Below are 19896 nucleotides of genomic sequence, written 5' to 3'. Positions count from 1 at the left end.
AACTTCTGAAGGAATTCCTGATAAAGCACTTGGAGGCGTCTCTGAATACTCCTGGTACTACATACTGAGGAGATTCCTGAAGGAACATCCTGAGCAATCTCTGAAAGAGCTACATACTATACTGCAGTAATCCTGGAAGAAACTCTTGGATTAATCCCTGGAGAAACTTATGTAGGAATACCTGAAGGATCTCCTAGAGAAATCCCTAGAAAATCCTGAAAGAATCACAGAGAATCTCCATGAGTCATCGCGAAGGAGTTTCAAGGGGAATCCCCGAAGAAATTTCAGAGGGGATCCTTCAAGAAATTGCAGGATGGATTCCAAAATGAACTCCAGGGTAAATGGATCATTAAAACTAAAGTGTCTCGAGTATACCAAAGTGGAGAATCCTTGTCGTTTTGACAGGTCTCCTGCTCGATTGGAACTATGCGGATGACAGTAGATCGACTGTTCCAATTTTGACGTTTCTCCTCTTTGTTTTATCCAGGCTCGTTAATTAAAACAAACTTTTCTGGCAGTTGCCGCAGCATCAAAACAAAGGAGCCACCGTATATGGGCTTTAGCATTGTGGTGACAGCAGACGAGTTATGTCAAACACACAAGGCTACGGTGGCGCTGGTGACATGAGGGAAATTCGAAATTTGTGTCAGCCTAAATGAAACAAAATAAAGTCCAGTTTTGAAAAACAATCAACAAAACAAAACTGATGAGTCGATAAACACGAGCTTGTATGGATTAAGTGTCACTTACTTCAAAATCAACTATCCAATCACTTTTACAATATGCATTATTCAACCTTCAACGGATGACATATATAAAATTCTATAAATTCTCTAAGTAATCAAATCGAAGATACGGATTTACCTAGCACAGTCTAAACTACTAAAATGTTCAACATTTCCTCGAAAAAAAAAGAATTCCGCGTTAAAGCTAGTGTTTGCACAAAGATCGTGATCTGTTGAGATCGTTCCTAAGATATCCGATATATGTTGGCTTTTCTAGTACGTCAAACCTTGCTTGGAAACAGTGTACCATGCTTTTACCTTGACTAAGGTCGGAAGTTCTGGCCGCGGGTGGCAACCTAGCTCCACCGGGCGACACTGACCGGTGGCGAGCGGGGTGATCGTGGCGATCCCTCCGGTCATCTGCGGTGGGTACTCGGAGTACCCGGACGGGTAGGACGGGTTCCTTACTGAACAGTGCGTGGGACGAGTCGATTGCTGTTGATACGTTTCGAAAGGAATGTGATAATGTTTGAGCTGGTGGTGATGATGGTAGCGAATGCTGCTGGACTTTTGCTTCGCCTTGCCGCCATTCATCAGGATCGATTGCTTGCGGTTGCTGGCTCGGGTGGACTTGCTGAGCTGGTTGGTGCTGGCAGACGTTTGTGATTTGGGAACGGTGGCAGTCTTTTGGTTTTCCTCTGTCCTTGGTCCGTTGGATGCGTCCGACTTGTAGACTGAAACCAAAGAAGGAATGGTTAACTTTTGCTTTCCCAAGGCTTTGAAGGATTATTCGGATAGAACACAAAACTTATTAAATTCCATTCACACCCCAATACTTACAATCAGTCTGCTGACTATAGCCGTTCATACTCTCGGTGGTATCTGCAGTGGGGTTTCGATCTACAACGTACGCCGGCAGCGTGTGTAGCTTCTCCAAAGGTCATATGGTTGAGTCGAATACGCTCATTGAATCGGAAATTATTTTATCCTTCCGACAGCAGTCTAGGAATTCCTCTATCGTTATCACTCCATCGCGGTTGGAGTCCATTTTCTGCAAGAAACAAAAGTTTTCCCCGTTGTAATAAAACATTTCATTTCGATTTCCACTTCTTGCTAGAAAACCACCTGAAAAATTATGTCGACTTTGTTCTTAATTTGCACATCATCGGTGCCGCCATCCTCGCGCTCACCCATCAGTTCGTAGATGGCTGTCACGATGTCAGTCATTTCCTCTCGGGTTATCTTCCCGTCGTGGTTGATATCATACAGCGAGAAAGTCCAGCAAAGTTTCTCCTCCAACGTACCCCTGGACAGAATCGATAGACCTTGCACAAAGTTCTGGCATACGAAAAGACATGTTAACTACTATAATTCAAGAGTTTAAAATTTCTTAATGTTTATGGGTCTCACCTCAAAGCTGAGAATTCCTGTATGGTCCTTATCTAAGGTGTTGAACACATAATGGGCATATAGACCTGTATTAGCTGTAAAAGAAAAAAAACGAAACATTAACTTGATTGTTTTTTTTACAATTCTTCATTTATTCCAATTGTATTGTACATGCTAAATCAATATCGCAAAAGCCTAGAAGCTGTTGTGGACAAGCTTCCGAAAGGTGATATCAAGATCCTCATTAGAAACTTCAACGCGAAGGTTGGTTCCGATAACTCGGACTATGAGCACGTCATGGGACGCCATGGTCTCGGAGAAATGAGCGAAAACGGAGAGTTGTTTGCAGAGTTTTGTGGCAACAATGACATGGTGAGTGGAAATCGCTCCTTACTCATCGACCAGTGCAGAATGTGACATGGGTTTCCCGTGATGGCGTCACGGAAAATCAAACCGACCACATCTGTATCAGCCGAGAATGGAGACAGAGCCTTCTTGATGTGCGGAACAAACGTAGCGCCGACATTGCGTCCGACCATCATCTTCTAATCGGCGAGATCCGACTGTGAATTGCTAGGATCCATCGACAGGAGAAGAAAATCGGGCGCCGGTTCAACACACGCTGACTGGAAGACGCTGCGCTGCGATGAAAAGGTCCTTCATCGAGGAGCTAAAGAACCGTTCTGCGGATATTCCAGAAGGTGGGGCGCCATCAAGAACGCTATCATCGCCACCGGTTAGAATAATTTGAGTGAGCCACGCTACGCACCCGGAGAAAGCAGTGGATCACAGATGTTACCTGGAGGAAGATAGAAGAGTGAAGGAACGGCAAAGCCGTGATAGAGCGAGCGAAAATACGAGGAGCCGTAGCCCGTCAGCGCTATAAGAAGAAAGTTAAACGCTAAAGTAGACGGGATAAAAGAGCGAGGGCGGACTCTCTACCCGACGAAGGCGAGAAAGCCGCTAACACCGGCGACATCCGTTTCTTCTGCGATGTTTCACGTCGTCTTAGTGGGACTATGATGAATGCTACGATGTCCGTGAAAGACACGTCTGCACAGTTATTGACCAACTTGCCTGACCAGCTGAAACGCTGGTTCGAGCACTTTGGAAACCTGTTTCAAGTGTCGGCCACGCCATCAACACCTCAACATGATCCGTCAAAGGTCCAACGCATTACCCGTGTCAACACCGAAGCTCCCGGAAAGAAGGACAGGGTGGGCCCGTAAAGGTCGGCCCGTGCCGGATCGAAGGGAACAGGGGGTTGCGACCTCTGTGATTGGTCTTCAGTAAGCCCAATTTAGGGCGGGTCAGGGGAATGACGCCAGGGGGCCAGGGGGAGTCAAAGTATTCGGAAGTCTTGAAGGCAATGAAGAGCGGCACCAAGATCGTGCATCTGGAAACCGACGTGGGCAGTGTTAGAGGCCAGATCACAACGTCCGAGGTCATACTGTTTCGGTTATTAAGCCATGTTTTTGCGAAATAACACATAAAATTTTGGATGTATCATAAGTGCCTTCTATCCTAGGACTTGCCCCAAGTAGCACTTGTAACTTACGGAATATTTCAGAAAAATCATGAAGGTTGCATAGCCGTTTCACTTTAGACTACTCGTAACTGTTCTGTATTTGCAGTATACATCTTGCTTGCTCAGACATCGCAATGCAACCTTAATATTGCAGAAGCTACATTAATGTCACATGGTAGCTTCCGTGTAATATGCTCCTGAACTGTCAGATTCAGAAAGTTACATACTTGACATTATTCTGTTACATCGAAACCAAGAACCAAAACAAATGATCAATACACCAGCAGCGAAGTCAAAGTTTGGTTACAATAGTCCTGTTCAACGACGTAGGTTGAACTTGCTCGAACTTGCTCCATCCCGCTCTTTCCCGTTTGTTGACAAATGAGTAAGCGTAGGATGCAGCAACTTCGAGCAAGTTCAACCTACATAGTTGAACAGGATTAATGTATCATGATACCGAATGCCATTTCCAAATAACGACAGTGCAACTAGTTGTTGTTTCATTGTAAACACATATAAGACGCACAAAAACGTACGACTACTTAGTCACAAAGGTGCGACCTAACTGTTACTAGTAGGTTAAGATCAACACTGCATGTCAAAAGTGTTTAGTAATTAGATGAGTTTGTATGCAAAAACTTATCAAATACAATGTTTAGAACTTATTATGTTAAAGTAGCTCACAGAAAATCCGAACTACCTATATTTTTGGGTGAATTCTTCCAAAAAAAATTGAGTATATCGAATAAACTAGTTTCCCAAAAAAAAAAACAAATAAAGCTGCATCGACTCAAGGGGAATCGTGGGCCAAATATGTAAGTCAATTTCGGGAAATGTAGTTTTACTCAAATTAGAGTTGTTTGCGGCAAGACCCCCGCTTGTATTCAATTAACATACTCTTGAGTAGATTTTTTGATGGAGGAAAGGCAATTTATCTAGTGCGATTTACTTAAATTTATCTTGTTGGGTCGAAATACGGGTTTGTTTCGTCGGTGCACCGTCATAAAATTGACTGGCAATTGTATTTTTCTGGTGAAATATTCAATTTTACTAGCAGAAAACACGAGCGCATGCAAAATTCGAGAATTTTAGCATATACATTTGCACATCGCACTGATTCATTGTACGATTTTGAACGGGAAAAAGGATCTATAATGCAACTTTGAGTTTATTTTTCTATTGCAGTGTAAACAAACTATATTACAAATTGGTTACCATCTAATATATGCGACGAACGACATGTTACACAAAGGCTCCACGCTCCAAGCTTTTTCGGTGACATAGTTGTAGAAATCGACGTTGCAGTCATTTAAAATCGATTTTTGAATTTGTCACGTAGAAATTACCGTGATTTAGTTGTAACAAAGTGTGCTGCTTGGGTGAAGAGGTATCTGCATGTTCGGACGTTATGCTTTGGAAAAATGCGCCATAAAATCCTATGAAAATCCTGGCTTCGGTCGTTATGATACTGCGCCGCAGTATTAGACGTACTCGTGCAGATGCAATGATCCTCGAGCTCAAGCGCGACAAGGAACGCAAGGGTGCCGTCTATGAAAGTCTGGCGGAAGATCCTTTGGCGAGGGCGTTGAGGTAAGGGCTCTTATAGCGAAAGCGATTCTGAATGTTAAAACGAAGACGAGATCACTAACGCGGAAGAGCTCGTGACGGCACTGCCGCAATAGTGCGTGGTGCTAGTAGCCATTAGTATACATTAGGTTTCGGATGGGCCCGGCAGACGCTAATAAGTCCGTTAAAATAGGGAAGCTCAAGGTGGGCTGGTCAGTATACCAATTGACCTTCCACGATCTAACGGAGGTTTGCTTCAGGTCAGAGTTTGGAATTTTATCGCGACCGCGAGCCACTGAGTGGTCTATACTCAGCTTGTGCTACACTCGACGAGTATAACGCATCGTAAAGCGATGTGCTCGGAAACGCTTCCCGAGTTGTGCTGTTCATTCTCTTGCACGGTTCAATACGAGAGCGCAATCAATAGAGAAGATGCTCGGTACAGACTGAACAAGCATTAACATTAGACAACGGATAACACACATAACACCCAGTGGCCCAGTGGAGAATTTTCCACTTGACGAAAAGTTTTGCCCGACTGGAGCGGGAATCAAACCCACACTACGAGGCTTACGAGACACCTAAACGACTGGCGCCGCTATCCGCTCGGCCACAAAGCCCACAACCTTTTAACCCTCCTAATGCATCAGGTTGGGAATAGCAGATCCTAATGCTTAAAGAGGGTTAAGCGGAGACGAGCTGGTGACGGTGCTTTTGCGTGCGTGCGATGCGACCGTGCCTAAGAAAGTCCACCCTAGAAATAGGAGACCACCGGCTTACTCGTGGACTCAAGCAATAACGGACCTGCGCCGCACCTACCTACGGGCTAGGTTGCGGATGCAGTGAGCACGAACTAAGGAAATGAACGGCGAGTGGTATCCACCACTGCTAAAGTCATGCTGAAGACCGACATAAGGGCAGGCAAAACCCCTGCTTCGAGGGCCTCTGTCAAAGTGCCAATGTAAATCGGAGTGATGTTTACAGGATCATGATGGCCAAGATGAGAGGTGTTATGACTCCTACAGAGCCATCTCCAGAGATATTGGAGGGGATCATCGGCTATGCAGAAATCCTGGAAGAGGGAGTTTTTCCAGAAGTATGGTTCTATTGCCAAAGGTGGGAAAACTACCCGGAGACCCGTCGGCATATAGACCAATATGCTTGATCGAAATGGCGGAGAAGGTGTTCGACAAGGTCATCCTCAATAGAATGTTGAGGCACTCGAGTAGCTGTGCGGCTTATGGAAGGGGAGGTCAACCGTAGACGCTATCCTGTTGGTTACAAAAACCGACACAGCCGAGATAGCGTTCAAGCGTAATAGGAAGGGAATGTGCAGCAGTAACTCTGGATGTAAGGAACATGTTCAATAGCGCCAGTTAGCCAGCTATTGCCGATGCGTTCCTGGGGATACCTGGGTACCTGTACAAAATTCTCGGAAGCTACTTCCAGAATCGAGTACTACTTTACGACACAGAGGTGGGTCGGAAGTGCTTTCATATAACCTTAGGAGCCTGCAAAGTTCCATCCTGGGTCCGGTGTTATGGAATGTTATGTACGACGAGGTGTTGAGGATAGAGTTCCAGGTGAGAGTGGAGATTGTCGGCTTTGCTGGTGACATAATGCTTGAATTTTACGGTGAGTCGATCGAAGAAGTAAAGTTGACTACTACCCACTTGATCAAGGTTGTAGAGGCGTGGATGAGGTCCACTGCCCCCATTCGCACAACAGTCCCATATGAAAAGAATACCCAGCAAACATGGGACTGTTACGCGAATAGGGGAACTCGAGAAAACTGGTGTTGGCTCACCACAAAACTGAGGTGGTGGATGTGAACAACCTGAAGTCGGAGCAACAAGCGTAAATTTGTAAAAAAAAATTTAGACTGGACAAAAAAAAAAAGAGACACACAAAATAGAGTATAACTTTTAATTGCGTGCACAAAAATAGCTGATGATGAACAGCATTATGTGTAGCATATAACATAAAAAAATCAACAAAATCGATAAGAAGGCAGAACAAGCACTTTAAAAAATATCACTTTTTTATACCTAAAATTGTAGAGCCAAAAAAAAAATTGCACCAGTTTCAATAAAAGAAATATACAAATATATATATATATATATATATATATATATATATATATATACATATATACATATATATATGTGTAAAAAATGTATGTTGAAGTATTGTGTCAAAATTTCATTCAATTTTTAAAATGGAAGCCCAAAGTTTCCAAAATCACATTTTATTGTATCGACAATTTCTCCGCACTCTTAACCGATTTTGATGATTTTTTTTTGTTATCAGCTATACATAATGTACTATTCCTGTTCAAAAATCAGCTACTTTTGTGCACGCAATCAAAAGTTATATACTATTTTGTGTGTCTCATTTTTTTCGAGTCCAGTCTTTAATACCTCTTCGAGACTGACTGCAAATTTGTGACCTCCCTTGATTTTGGTGCTTTTCATTTGGAGTGAAAACATTGTCTCTATTAATTGATTCTAAACAGCGTGAATTTGACTAAAAGCGTAGTCACCTAAACAACCTCAACGTAGGGTAGTGGAGGTATTTTGGACCGGGCAAGTATTTTGGCCCACCTAGGGAGTTTTATGATATTTATCACATAATCTCTACTAAATCTTGGTAATTTTTTATTGGAACATGAAAAGTATTCAATTATGTGATGACCTATATTTTGGATGTCCGTTAAATATGCCGACGGCTTTTCGGGCCCGTATGAAGTTGATCACCAATATTAACTTGTTTTCCCGATCAGCCTAGATAGCTGTGTAGTGTCGGTAGCGGTTAGTTCAACTGGCTAAGAATAGCACTACGGACCGCCTGCTCCAGTGGTAGGAATCCACTAATCAGGTGACCCCTAATTCATGGTGTTATGCGGCTTTACGCTTACCGTGCCTAGGAATGAATGGTTAGGGGGGTCTTATAAAAACCTAATCGCAAACGGAGCCTGTGGAGTACCAGGGCACCCTCCACAGTATTTGCCCTTACTGTGCTAACCGGAGCAATAGCGCGGTGGACCTTGTGTTTCTCCGAGACAATCAGCTGCCCTTCTTCAATCTCATACTTGAGGCTGAATAAGGGCGGGATTATGAAGATGTTGTTAATTAGTTTAGATTTTCACCTATATGGTTTCGCATTATGCGTTTTACAGTGTATTCTGTGCATCCTCGCCTTTGGAGCACTCAAATCGATACCGATCTGGCTTTATTGTTGCTGTTCTTTTTTGTGCTGTGATTGTTAAGAGTTTAATCTTGCCTAGTTTGGGTAGTGGCTACGGTTAGGATAGCTCAGATCAATCTTTAGCACAAAAGAACAGCAACGATCAATCTTTGTAGACTCATGCAAAATGGTACAGCCCAAGTGGCGTTAGTCCAAGAACCTTACTTTCGTAAGGGGAATTTCTATTTAGGAAACCTTGTGAATCCGGTGTTTGCTACTTTCAGTAAAAATGAAATGGCAAACTCACGTGTCATGCCTCGAGCATGTGTGCTTGTCAATAACGCAATCGTTGCTACACTCATCTCTGAACTAACTACCAGAGATGTATGTGCTATCACAATCGATGTATCTGTTGGAAACCTCAACAGAAAATACGTTTATTGTTCGGTTTATTTACCGCATGATGAAACATCCCCCACGGATGCTTTCAAGCAAGTCATTGCATACTGCACTTCAAAAGGCCTTCCGCTAATTGTTGGTAGTGATGCTAATGCTCACCATATAATCTGGGGCAGCTCAGACATCAATTTGAGAGGCTCCAGTTTGATGGAATACTTTAGTAGTACAGATCTTGGATTACTTAACATAGGCAACCGCCCAACCTTCATGGTATCTGGTAGAGAGGAAGTGTTAGACATAACGCTTTGCTCTAGCAGAATTAGTCATGAGCTAACCAATTGGCATGTGTCAGATGAAGAATCTTTATCTGACCATCGTTACATCTTGTTTGAACATGTGAAACTTTGCGTTTCAGGAATCCCCGGTCAACTAACTGGGATCTCTTTACCGATTTGGTTGCAGCCAAATTTCATGGATACTCACCATCAATTGACACTCCAAGTGATTTAGATGATGCCGTTGATACTACAACGGCCTTCATCATGGAAGCTTTTGAAGAAGCCTGCCCTCTGCGGTCTGTGAAGACCACAAGAGGAACCCCTTGGTGGAACTCCGATCTGGCGAAGCTCAGGAAACAATGTAGAAAGAGTTGGAACAGACGACGTTCGGCTGGATCGGAGGCTTTCAGGTCGGCTCGCAAGGCCTACCAGAAAGCTCTTCGGTCTGCTGAACGATCCGGCTGGAAAAACCTTTGTACAAATGTTCCCAGTCTGAGTGAAGCCAGTCGATTGAACAAAATCCTTGCAAAATCTAAGGATTTTCAAGTGAACGAACTTCGTTTGCCAAATGGTGATTTCACTTCCTCTGATGAGGAAGTTTTAGAATGTTTATTCAGTACACACTTCCCCGGATGTGTGGATATTACATCTTCGGATGAACCTGATGTCTTTTCTTGTAGTTATGATTCTTTAGCTTCGGCTCGGAGTATCATAACTTTAGAATCGATTGAATGGGCACTTAATAGCTTTGCTCCTTTCAAATCTCCTGGGGCAGATGGGATTTATCCTATTTTGCTTCAGAAGGGATTTGATCATTTCAAACATGTTTTGAAACAACTACTTGTTTGCAGTTTTGCTACAGGGTATATTCCCAAATCCTGGCGGGATATTACTATGAAGTTTATTCCGAAAGTGGGTCGCGCGTCGTATGAAGAAGCAAAGAGCTTCAGACCTATCAGTTTGACCTCTTTTCTTCTGAAATGCTTAGAACGCATTGTGGATCATCACATCCGTGATGTTCATCTGGCCAATGTGCCTCTTCATGTGAACCAACATGCTTACCAATCTGGAAAGTCCACTGTGACTCTTTTACACAAAGTTGTTTACGATATCGAGAAGGCATTCGCTCAAAAGCAATCCTGCTTGGGTGTTTTCTTAGATATCGAGGGTGCCTTTGACAACGTGCCTTTCGATGCCATATTGGAAGCCGCACGGGGTCATGGTATATCTCCAATGATTTCCAATTGGATTCACCAAATGCTCAAAAACCGACATCTCTTCACGACATTGCGTCAAGCGGCGATTAGGAAATTGAGTGTTTGTGGATGCCCCCAAGGGGGAGTCTTATCACCACTTTTATGGAATCTCGTAGCAGATACGCTATTGAGGCAACTCAATAATAGCGGTTTTCCTACTTATGGTTTTGCCGACGACTACCTAACATTGTTAGTCGGTATGTGCATCAGCACTCTTTTCGACCTGATGCAAAACGCTCTTCAGGTAGTTGAGGGTTGGTGTCGCCAATATGGCCTTTCGGTAAATCCGAGTAAAACATCTATTGTTCTTTTCACGGAAAAGCGAAACCGTAATGGTATTCGACCTTTACGTCTCTTTGATTCTGAAATCAATGTGACTGAACAGGTAAAGTACGTTGGAGTCATTCTTGATTCCAAGCTTTCCTGGACACCTCATGTTGAGTTCAGAATCAAGAAAGCTTGTATGGCCTTCGGGCAATGCCGGCGAACCTTTGGTACAACTTGGGGTCTAAAACCCAAGTATATCAAATGGATCTACACAACTGTTGTTCGGCCAATATTGGCTTATGGATGTCTTGTGTGGTGGCAAAAGGGTGAAGTGAGAACGGTCCAATCAAAATTAGGCCATCTCCAAAGGATGTGCTTAATGGCGATGTCTGGAGCGTTCTCTTCAACTCCCACGGCAGCGCTCGAAGTTCTCTTTGACGTTGCCCCACTACACATTCATCTTAAACAAGAAGCACTTTCTTGCACTTACCGCCTATGGGTACTCGGTTTGCTAGAGGAAACTCATGTGAACCGCAGTTCAACACACACCTCGTTGTTTCCACTTTTGGTGAATTGGGACAAAGTTGTCCTTGCTCCAAGTGATCTTACAATTGCTTGTAATTTTCCATATAGGACATTTTCCACGAAATTCCCTTCCCGGGAAGAGTGGACATCTGGTTATCTGGAGAGAAGTATTTCAGACGGCATCGTATGTTACACTGATGGCTCCCTTCTCGAAGGTCGAGCAGGTGCTGGTGTTTATTCTCGTGAGCTAAGGCTGTATCAGTCTTATTCACTTGGCAGACACTGCACCGTTTTTCAGGTTGAAGCTTCAGATTGACACCTGGGCTGCCACTCAGCACAAACAATACTGGAATAGTTTGGAGTCATGTCGTCAAACAAAATTGTATTGTACTGAGCCATCTCTAGGGGTGGCAAAGTATCTAACAAATCTGTCAAAGCAGAATTGCAGCATTCTTGTCAAAGCATTGACTGGCCACTGCCGACTCAGTTTTCACATGGCGAATATTCAGCAAGCTGATTCATTTGCATGTGATAGCTGTGAATCCGATTATGGAACTTCGTATCATTTAATATGTAACTGTCCAGTTTTTGCGCAATTGCGTTTCCGAGTACTCGGGAAACACTTATTAAGTGAAACTGACTTCAGAAACCTGAATCTTCAGGACGTTCTGTTGTTCTTGACCCGCTGTGGTAAAGAGCTATAGGCTCTCTTTACGCTTTATGCATTATCACAGTGCCCTTCTCAGGGCGCTGTTCGAACCCATTGTGGCACGCTTATGCGTTATTACAGTGTCCTTTTCAGGACGCTATGTGAACCCATTGTGGTACGCTTTTGCGAGTATGACGATCCTATTCCCTTACCTGTCCTTTCCCATGTCCTATCCTTTTTTTCCTTCCCTTCTCCGTCAGGTAAATGATGAATAGGCTCGTGTTCATGGCGATGGCACAAATTTCCCGAATGGAGGAGAACGTGCCTCTAGAGCCGACCTACTGATACCTGATACCACCTAAACAACCTCAACGTAGGGTAGTGGAGGTATTTTGGCCCACCTAGGGAGTTTTATGATATTTATCACATAATCTCTACTAAATCTTGGTAATTTTTTATTGGAACATGAAAAGTATTCAATTATGTGATGACCTATATTTTGGATGTCAGTTAAATATGCTGTTCAGTATCAAAAATAGAGAAAATGTTTTCACTTCCAATGAAACGCACGGAAAAGCACCTAAAACAAAGAAGGTGACACATTTGTAGTCGGCTTCGAAGAGGTATTAAGTTTTACAAATAAATATTTATTTCATGTGAATGTAGTTAGGGCCTTGTAAGAACTCAAAATAAACTGTTCTTAACCTCGGTGGAGCGATAATATTTACTAAAATGGTGGTTTGAGGTATGGCCAAAATATGTTCAACATGATCAGATGTGGACATATTTTGGACCACCTGTCAGATCCATCTCTCCAGTTCCTTCTAAAGGGAGAAAATATTCATGCCAATGTAATGTACTCTAAAAACAGATAAATAGAATAAGTTGGGGCCTCCCCTGATCTGGGTTGTTATACGTTTATTTTACAATGAGATTGTTGAGGGTTCGGTTTGTTCTAACAACTTTTCGCCAAGTTAAACATTTCGATTCGATTTGTGTCCTAACAAATCCTCGTATCATTCAAACTACTTTATTTTTGACAGCCTTTCCACTCATTACAATATGTGTGGATCGCCTTTATATTTAGCAAAATCACTAGACTTTCACATTTCCTATTAAACGTTACGTAATTTAAGCATGGTGACTGACGTCATGCAATAATTAATAAATACACATTTTGCGTAATTTTTTTTATGAAACGTCATACTACAATGCGAAAAAACTGGCAATTGCAACCAAATTTCATCATTTTTTACCGTTACGTAATTTTTAAACTTTCCCTGACTCAAAAAATGAATAGAAATGATGTAAACTTCACGTAGTTTTAACTAGTTTTAAATTATTGCTGAGGTGGCTTTCATTTCATCAATCAATTGAAGTTTAATTTGGTGGTCCAAAATAAAATCAAGTGGTCCAAAATAGGTGCCCGATATCCTTCAGGAGTTTAGATATTTCTTGTATTTACTACAACAATTTTGAGTTCTGTTTGGCCTTTTTCGACAGAAAACATGTTGCTCTACGTAATGCCTACTGACCCATATTTTGAAGTGGGAACCTTTTTTTCGCTGAATTGTTCATCTACTTCCTAAAGGGGTCCAAAATACCTCCCTTACCCTAGTCATTTTTTCCTGCAAACTCATTTTACAATACAGTATGGTTGAAAATTATTTGAAAATACAATGCCCAACTGTTAAAATAAGATTATTTTTGTTAATGTTCATTGTTCATGCTGTTAAATTAAGACTAAAGACTGTTCAATTTATAAAACGGACAACTTTATAAGGCTATAAAAAGAAGACGCGTAGTTCAAATTTAACCACGCTTGATTCGTTTTTCAGAACATCATCTCTCATTATAGTAATCATTTTTGAATCGAATAAAAATTGTTTTATTTTATAGAAAATCGGCCAGATGTTAAATGGGGTGAATTTTCGATAGCTGAAAATTCAAAATATATATGAAATTACTGATCACATATGGTATATCGCTTTTAATACCAGAAAAGTGTGTGCCATGCTGCAGCAGCATGAGTAATGAACATTCTGCCAAAATTTAAATTCAATTGGAAAATTAAGTGTTGAGATATTAAAGTCTCAATTTAGATTCGATTTTTTGAATAAAATTCAATTGTGAAACAAAAAGGTCATGAAAATATTAAATAATCAATTTTTTTATGCATCCAGTCGAAAGTGGGAATAATGTTGTTTTAAATGTAGAAAACTGCTTCTTAATAGCATTGCTGGTTTGGTTACTGTGCACCATTACAGACACAGTAATAAAAACAGTTTCGTTTTTTGATGGTTCTTCCAAATAACAAAGCAACCTAATGCAAATTTTGCACAACAATGCTGTTGGAAGTAAAAACTTTGCCTCCGATTATTATTATTAAATAAGGTGTACAATAACATAGGACCAGCTTTGTTGGACATATATAATAACAAGATTCGCTAGAGTCGAAAATCTGCATCAATGGAGCAAAAAGTATGGCATTTTTTAATATAAGATGGTCATATTGATGGTCATATGGATTATGATGAAAACTGCAATTAAAAGTAAATTTCTCTTCTGTATCATTCAGAGAGCATTATTCTACTACTATGGACAAATTTTTAGCCAAATCCGTGATGCTATTGCAACACATGACTTAAGGCTCAAGCATTCGTCATCACTTTTTCGAAAAATGAAAAGCAGTTTTTTCGCTGTAAACCAAAACAATGCTCACGAAAATGTATTCACTGAATTCCATTCCTAATGTGGAATGCAGTGAATATATTTTCATTAGAAAATATTTTGTTTTGAACGAAAAAACTGCTTTCAAATGTTTGATGATGACGATGATTTCAATGACGAATTGTTCAACGTTAAATGAACATTTTATAACAATTTCTATGAAAACAAGGCAACTCACTATATCAAGCTGGAACCTGCTTGGTGCATTATTACTGATCAACTATTGAGCTTTACCTTTAGTAGAATAGTATAAGCTTCCAATTCATTAAAAACTTCATGAAAATGTGCATGTTAAGTATGTGGAAAGTTATGTCGAATTTTGAGAAATGGGTTTTTATTGATATTTTACGAAAACCGCTTCAGTTACACAATAAAGAACATTTTGCTTAATGTTATATTTTTCCTACATTTGAGAATAGCTATAAAAGCTACGCCAAAAATTGATAATGATTTTATTGAAAAATAAAAAAGATATCGCACAAGCAAGTTGTCCGTTTTATAAATTGAACAGTCCTTATTTAACTGTACTGCTAGTTAAATTGACAGTGTTTATGTGGAATAAACTGAATGTTGTTGTCGGTTGAGAATCATAGGTACGGTTTAATTTTACTATGGAATCGATTGTTTCCACAACAATTAATTTCAGTGTATGGACATTGGACATTCTTTGCACTTCAAAGTCTTCTTTGTGAATGTTACAGCTAATATTTCCACGAATCCTCATGTGACCGGTTGCGCAAATATTTCGTAATGAGGAAAAAAATATTCAAAGGAATTCATGTTACCGGAAGCTGTAGGTACCATTGAACCAGTCCTGATTTCAGCATTCCTTAAGACATCAAAGGAAGAAATATCGCTCTGCTACCCAACAAATCACTCTCGTGAGCCAACAACATCGAACCCTCCCCATACATCTAGCCAAATCAATACAGATGGTTGAGCAAGCGATACTCGAAACCCATTCTTCCTTTAATCGTTTCCTTTCCCTCCCCAGATTTCCCGCCTTCCATGCACGCTACTTACTCACCTCCCTGGGGGAAGAACTGCGAATAAATAAATTTAAACGTCTCCTCCCGGATGATCCCGGCCGGGCACTCCGCCTTGAAGCCTCGGTAGATGCGTTTGATTTCCGACTCGGTGAACCGTGTTGCGGCACACAGCGCCGCAATGGATTCCGGCCGGTACTTCGGTGGGGCCACGATTTCCTCGAGCTCGCAATCTAGATATGTAAACGTAAAAAACATGGAATCACATTAATACGATCCGTGGGATAGGGAAAAGCTGCTAAATCAATCTGGGAAACTGAGGGTAAGCGAACTGAACGTGTACACGTGTAGGGCAGGAAGGAAGGTGCATTTTAAGGAGGGTATAACAATTTGTGGAAGGATCCCATAGATATATGGTAAGTGTGCAAAAAATGAGCATAGCAAATTTAAAAAATATATAAAACTCTTTCAACTAATTGGGTTTATCAAATTTTGAAAAATGTATTGATTTTTTTATATATGATTTTTTTCAGATATTTAGAACTCTGTTTTGGTACCTAAAATCAATTTCAAAGAGATTTTTTGAAATCACCTTTTGACAGCTGGGCAACTGTTTGACAGCTCCGCCCAGTACAAACTGCGACGAGGGGTGATTCGACAAATCGCTCCCATACAAACTTCAAATTGATTTTTAAATAGGTTCCCGGACTCCAAAATTCATGAAAATTTGGATTTCGGCTTAGTTTGACATGCAGATTCAGAATATGGGTTTATTTCAACACCGCTAAAGAAGCCAATTCCTTTTTATGGTATAAAAGACCATGCGTCTCCACCCACGATTGGTCTCTTGCCGACCGACCACGCTGAGTATAGTGTAGTAAACCAAGTGAATCATGAATAGTTAGGGATTGAAAGAAATATATAAAAAAATTCAACTTATCTGAGTGGAGTTATATATTAACTCCAGTGGGCTTCGTGGCCGTGCGGTTAGCGGCGTCAGTCGTCTAGGCGTTTCGTAAGCCTCGGAGTGCGGGTTCGATTCCCGCTCCAGTCGGGGAAAACTTTTCGTCAAACGGAAAATTCTCCATTGGGCCACTGGGTGTTATGTGTGTTGTCCGTTGTCTCGTGTATGTAATGTTCAGTCTGTGCAGCCTCTGGCTGAAGACGGTGTAGTGTCTTTTTTTTAACTGTGGAAGAACAATTTGTAAATAATGTAATAGCTGGGATCTAGGCTGGGATATAGTCAAATCCCATTCCCATTCCCAAAAGTTTTCCACGTATTTTAGAACCACTCCTTTCATGCATATGTCAATAATTGGCATGTTTACCCTACGCTAGTAATCTCAAAAGGAAAGTAGTTGAGGATGTTTTTTTACAGCGCAACGGAAATGAAAGTAAAGCGGAGCAACATTTTGAGGATTATGTTTTCATCTGTTTACCATATTGGGAGCTAATGTAAAGCAATTACGTTGGGCTAGGCTAGACTTATCGAGGCCGACGAAAATTGCCGATCCCTATCGTATGATTAATATCCTGAATGGCATTGATGTATATGTCCCAACCCATACTCTATAATTGAACCAAAGTTAGGGCTGTTCGGGCTCGTTTGGAAGTTGACCATCGATGTTAACTTCTTTTCCCGATCAGCCTAGATAGCTGTGTAGTGTCGGTAGCGGTTGTCTCAATTGGCTAAGAATAACACTACGGATCGCCTGATCCAGTGGTAAGAGTCCACTAAACAGGTGACCATTAATTCATGTTGTTATGCGGCTTTATGCTTACCGTGCCAACACGTCAAGTAATGAATGGTTAGGAGGGTCTTATAAAAACCTAACCACATACGGAGCCGGTGAAGAGTTAGGGCACCCTCCACAGTATTACGCCCTTACTGCGCTAACCGGAGCAATGGTGCAGTAGACCTTGCGTTTCTCCGAGATAATCAGTTGCCCTTCTTAAGTCTCAAATTTGAGGGCGGGAAATAAGGGCGGGATTATTCAAATGTTGTAAATTAGCTTTCATTAACCTATATGGTTTCACTTAATGCGTTTTCGCCATTGGCGTTTTTCAATTGACACCGATTTGGTTTGTTGTTACTGTTTCCTTTTTGTGCTGTGATTGTGAAGAGTGTAATCCTGTCTAGTTTGAGTAGTGGCTACGGCTAGGAAACCTCAGATCAATTTTCAGCGTAAAAAGCGTGTGTAGCCCAAGTGGCTCTACTTCAAAATGTTCATCTTCGTAGGGTAACTTCTGTATACGTTACCTTGTGAACCCAGTTTTGCTTTTTTCATTATAAATGAAGTTTGAGGCACGACACTCTATTTTAGAATAACGTTTACAGTATGTTTCAACCTTTCCTTATGGATGTCTTCAAGCAAGCTCTCGTATTCAGGATCTTTACGCATATATGTGGCAGTATTGATACGATGATTATATCATCTTAAGTAGCTCAAACATTAATTAGAGATTCTTCAGTTTGATAAAATACTTAGGTAGTACAGTTTATGGAAAACTTAACATAAAATTGCACCTAACCCAACTCTGCATAATCAGAATTTGTCATGAGTTGACTGATTCGCGTGTGTCAGATGAGGAGTATCCATTTGACCTTCTTTGCTCTGCCCCGAGTTATAGAATCGATTTATCTGGTTACGTCGTTCTTTCTGAAATACTTGAAACGCATTGTCGATTATCACAACTGTGATGTTCATCTGGCTAACATGCCTATTAATGCGAACTCACATGCCTCCCAATTTGGGATGTTCACTGTGACACTTTTACACAAAGTTGCAAACGTTTTCAAGAAAGCACTCGCTCAAACGTAGTTTTTGCTTGGGCCCTTTCTTGAATATTGAGGATGCTTTCGATGACGGGTCTTTCAATATCATATGGCGCCATCCACAAATTACGTAACGCTCTAGGGGGAGGGGGGAGAATGAACGAGCGTTACGGTCCATACAAAAAAATCGGGTTTTCATACAAAAAAGCGTTACGGAGGGGGAGGGGGGGGGAGGTCGAAAAATGTCGATTTTAGCGTTACGTAATAAATGGATGCTGCCTATTGAAAGTCCCACTAGCACAAATAGAAAGATAAAATCCTCCTGTCCTCCTCTTTCGATTAATGGATGTGAATTGCGTGAGATGAATAAAATACGATCTACAGCTCTATGAGAAAGCATTGGTTGCAAAAGCAGTTACGCCCTTTTGAAATGTTGGTGCCGCAATGAGCTGAGTATAGGCTCTATTTACGCTTATGCATTTTACAGTGTCCTTTTCAGGGCACTGATTCAACCCGTTTTGGTATAGGCTATGAGCTCTCGTTGCGCTTATGCGATCATTCCCTCTTCTAGGGCACCCCTTCCTATTCCATCGTCTTTCTCTTTCCAAATTCCCATCCTTTGTCCCATTCTCCCTCAGGTAAAAAATAAAATAGGCTTATATGTATGGCGATGGCACAAATGTCGCAAATGGGGCAAAACATGCCTCTGGATCCGGCCTTCCGATACCTGATACTAAAGTTCCTACTGGGTTTACTGAAAATTGCTTTCTTTTGTAATTATAGTTCAAATCCCGAAGGTTTAGCCGTAATGTAAATTTAGGTTAAATTTATGAACACGATTCGATTTATTGGTTATGAAGATTCGATAATGGTCTATTGACAACATCAACGATTACCGAGCCACAACTACCATCAGGGTACCAGATTCCGCTCATCTAAGGCCAGTTTCGCAGAAAAACATCATCTGTTAAATAACTGTTAAGCCAATTTGTAATGTTTTTCCATTTTATGTTAGTTCAATCTAAGTACAATCAGATACAAATCAAGACTTATGTAAAACTTTTCATAAAAGTATGATTTTATTACATTTGGTGTGAGACCAAAGTGGTTCTAATTCCGCTCACGAACAAATTTATGCCATCTTTTAAATAGACTTTTGTGGAAAAGCGCATTATTTTTGCAACTCTATGTTTTTACAATTATTTTTATGCAATTCAGTATCATAATTTATATTTTATAAAACTCATTTTGGTATCACAATGTCCACATTTTCCGATCTGATTCATTATGCAACTGAAATGAGTTGCATAATGAAAAATAGTTGTATAATGTTCATAATGCTACTCATTTGAGTTGCATTATGAACATTATGCAACTCAAATGGGTTGCATTATGAAAAAATCATTGCATAAAATTTTGTATGGAACTCGTTGCAAAACTCGATTTTTTCAGCACTCTTCGTATTTATCCAACTCGGCAAGCCTCGTTGGATAAATGTACGACTCGTGCTGAAAAAATCAACTTTTTGCAACTCGTCACATAAATAACTATTTCCTGTTCCGTAGGAGTGTATAATAGGGGTTAAACACACTGTGTACTAAAATCGGCAGATTTTACGATTTTGACGTATTTTTAT

At 40.9% G+C, this 19896-nt stretch overlaps 1 protein-coding gene across 8 annotated transcripts in view; it reads right to left on the bottom strand.

Moving 5' to 3' along the window:
- Window positions 1–1319: 1319 nt before the first annotated feature.
- LOC109429237 (Kv channel-interacting protein 4) overlaps window positions 1320–19896 on the bottom strand; it is a 165227-nt gene continuing 146650 nt past the window's right edge. For all 8 annotated transcript variants that reach the window (XM_029862848.2, XM_029862851.2, XM_029862850.2 and 5 more), the window contains 5 exons: window positions 15526–15717; window positions 2136–2209; window positions 1851–2063; window positions 1566–1776; window positions 1320–1459 (listed from right to left, as the gene is read on the bottom strand). In XM_029862848.2, the coding sequence (XP_029718708.2) occupies window positions 1666–1776; window positions 1851–2063; window positions 2136–2209; window positions 15526–15717 (590 nt within the window). In that variant the 3' untranslated portion in view covers window positions 1320–1459; window positions 1566–1665. The remainder of the gene's footprint in view (window positions 1460–1565; window positions 1777–1850; window positions 2064–2135; window positions 2210–15525; window positions 15718–19896) is intronic.

The sequence above is a fragment of the Aedes albopictus genome, chromosome 3, assembly GCF_035046485.1.
Source record: "Aedes albopictus strain Foshan chromosome 3, AalbF5, whole genome shotgun sequence".
Classification (NCBI taxonomy): Eukaryota; Metazoa; Arthropoda; class Insecta; order Diptera; family Culicidae; genus Aedes; species Aedes albopictus.
This window is presented reverse-complemented; position numbering and strand designations above follow the sequence as displayed.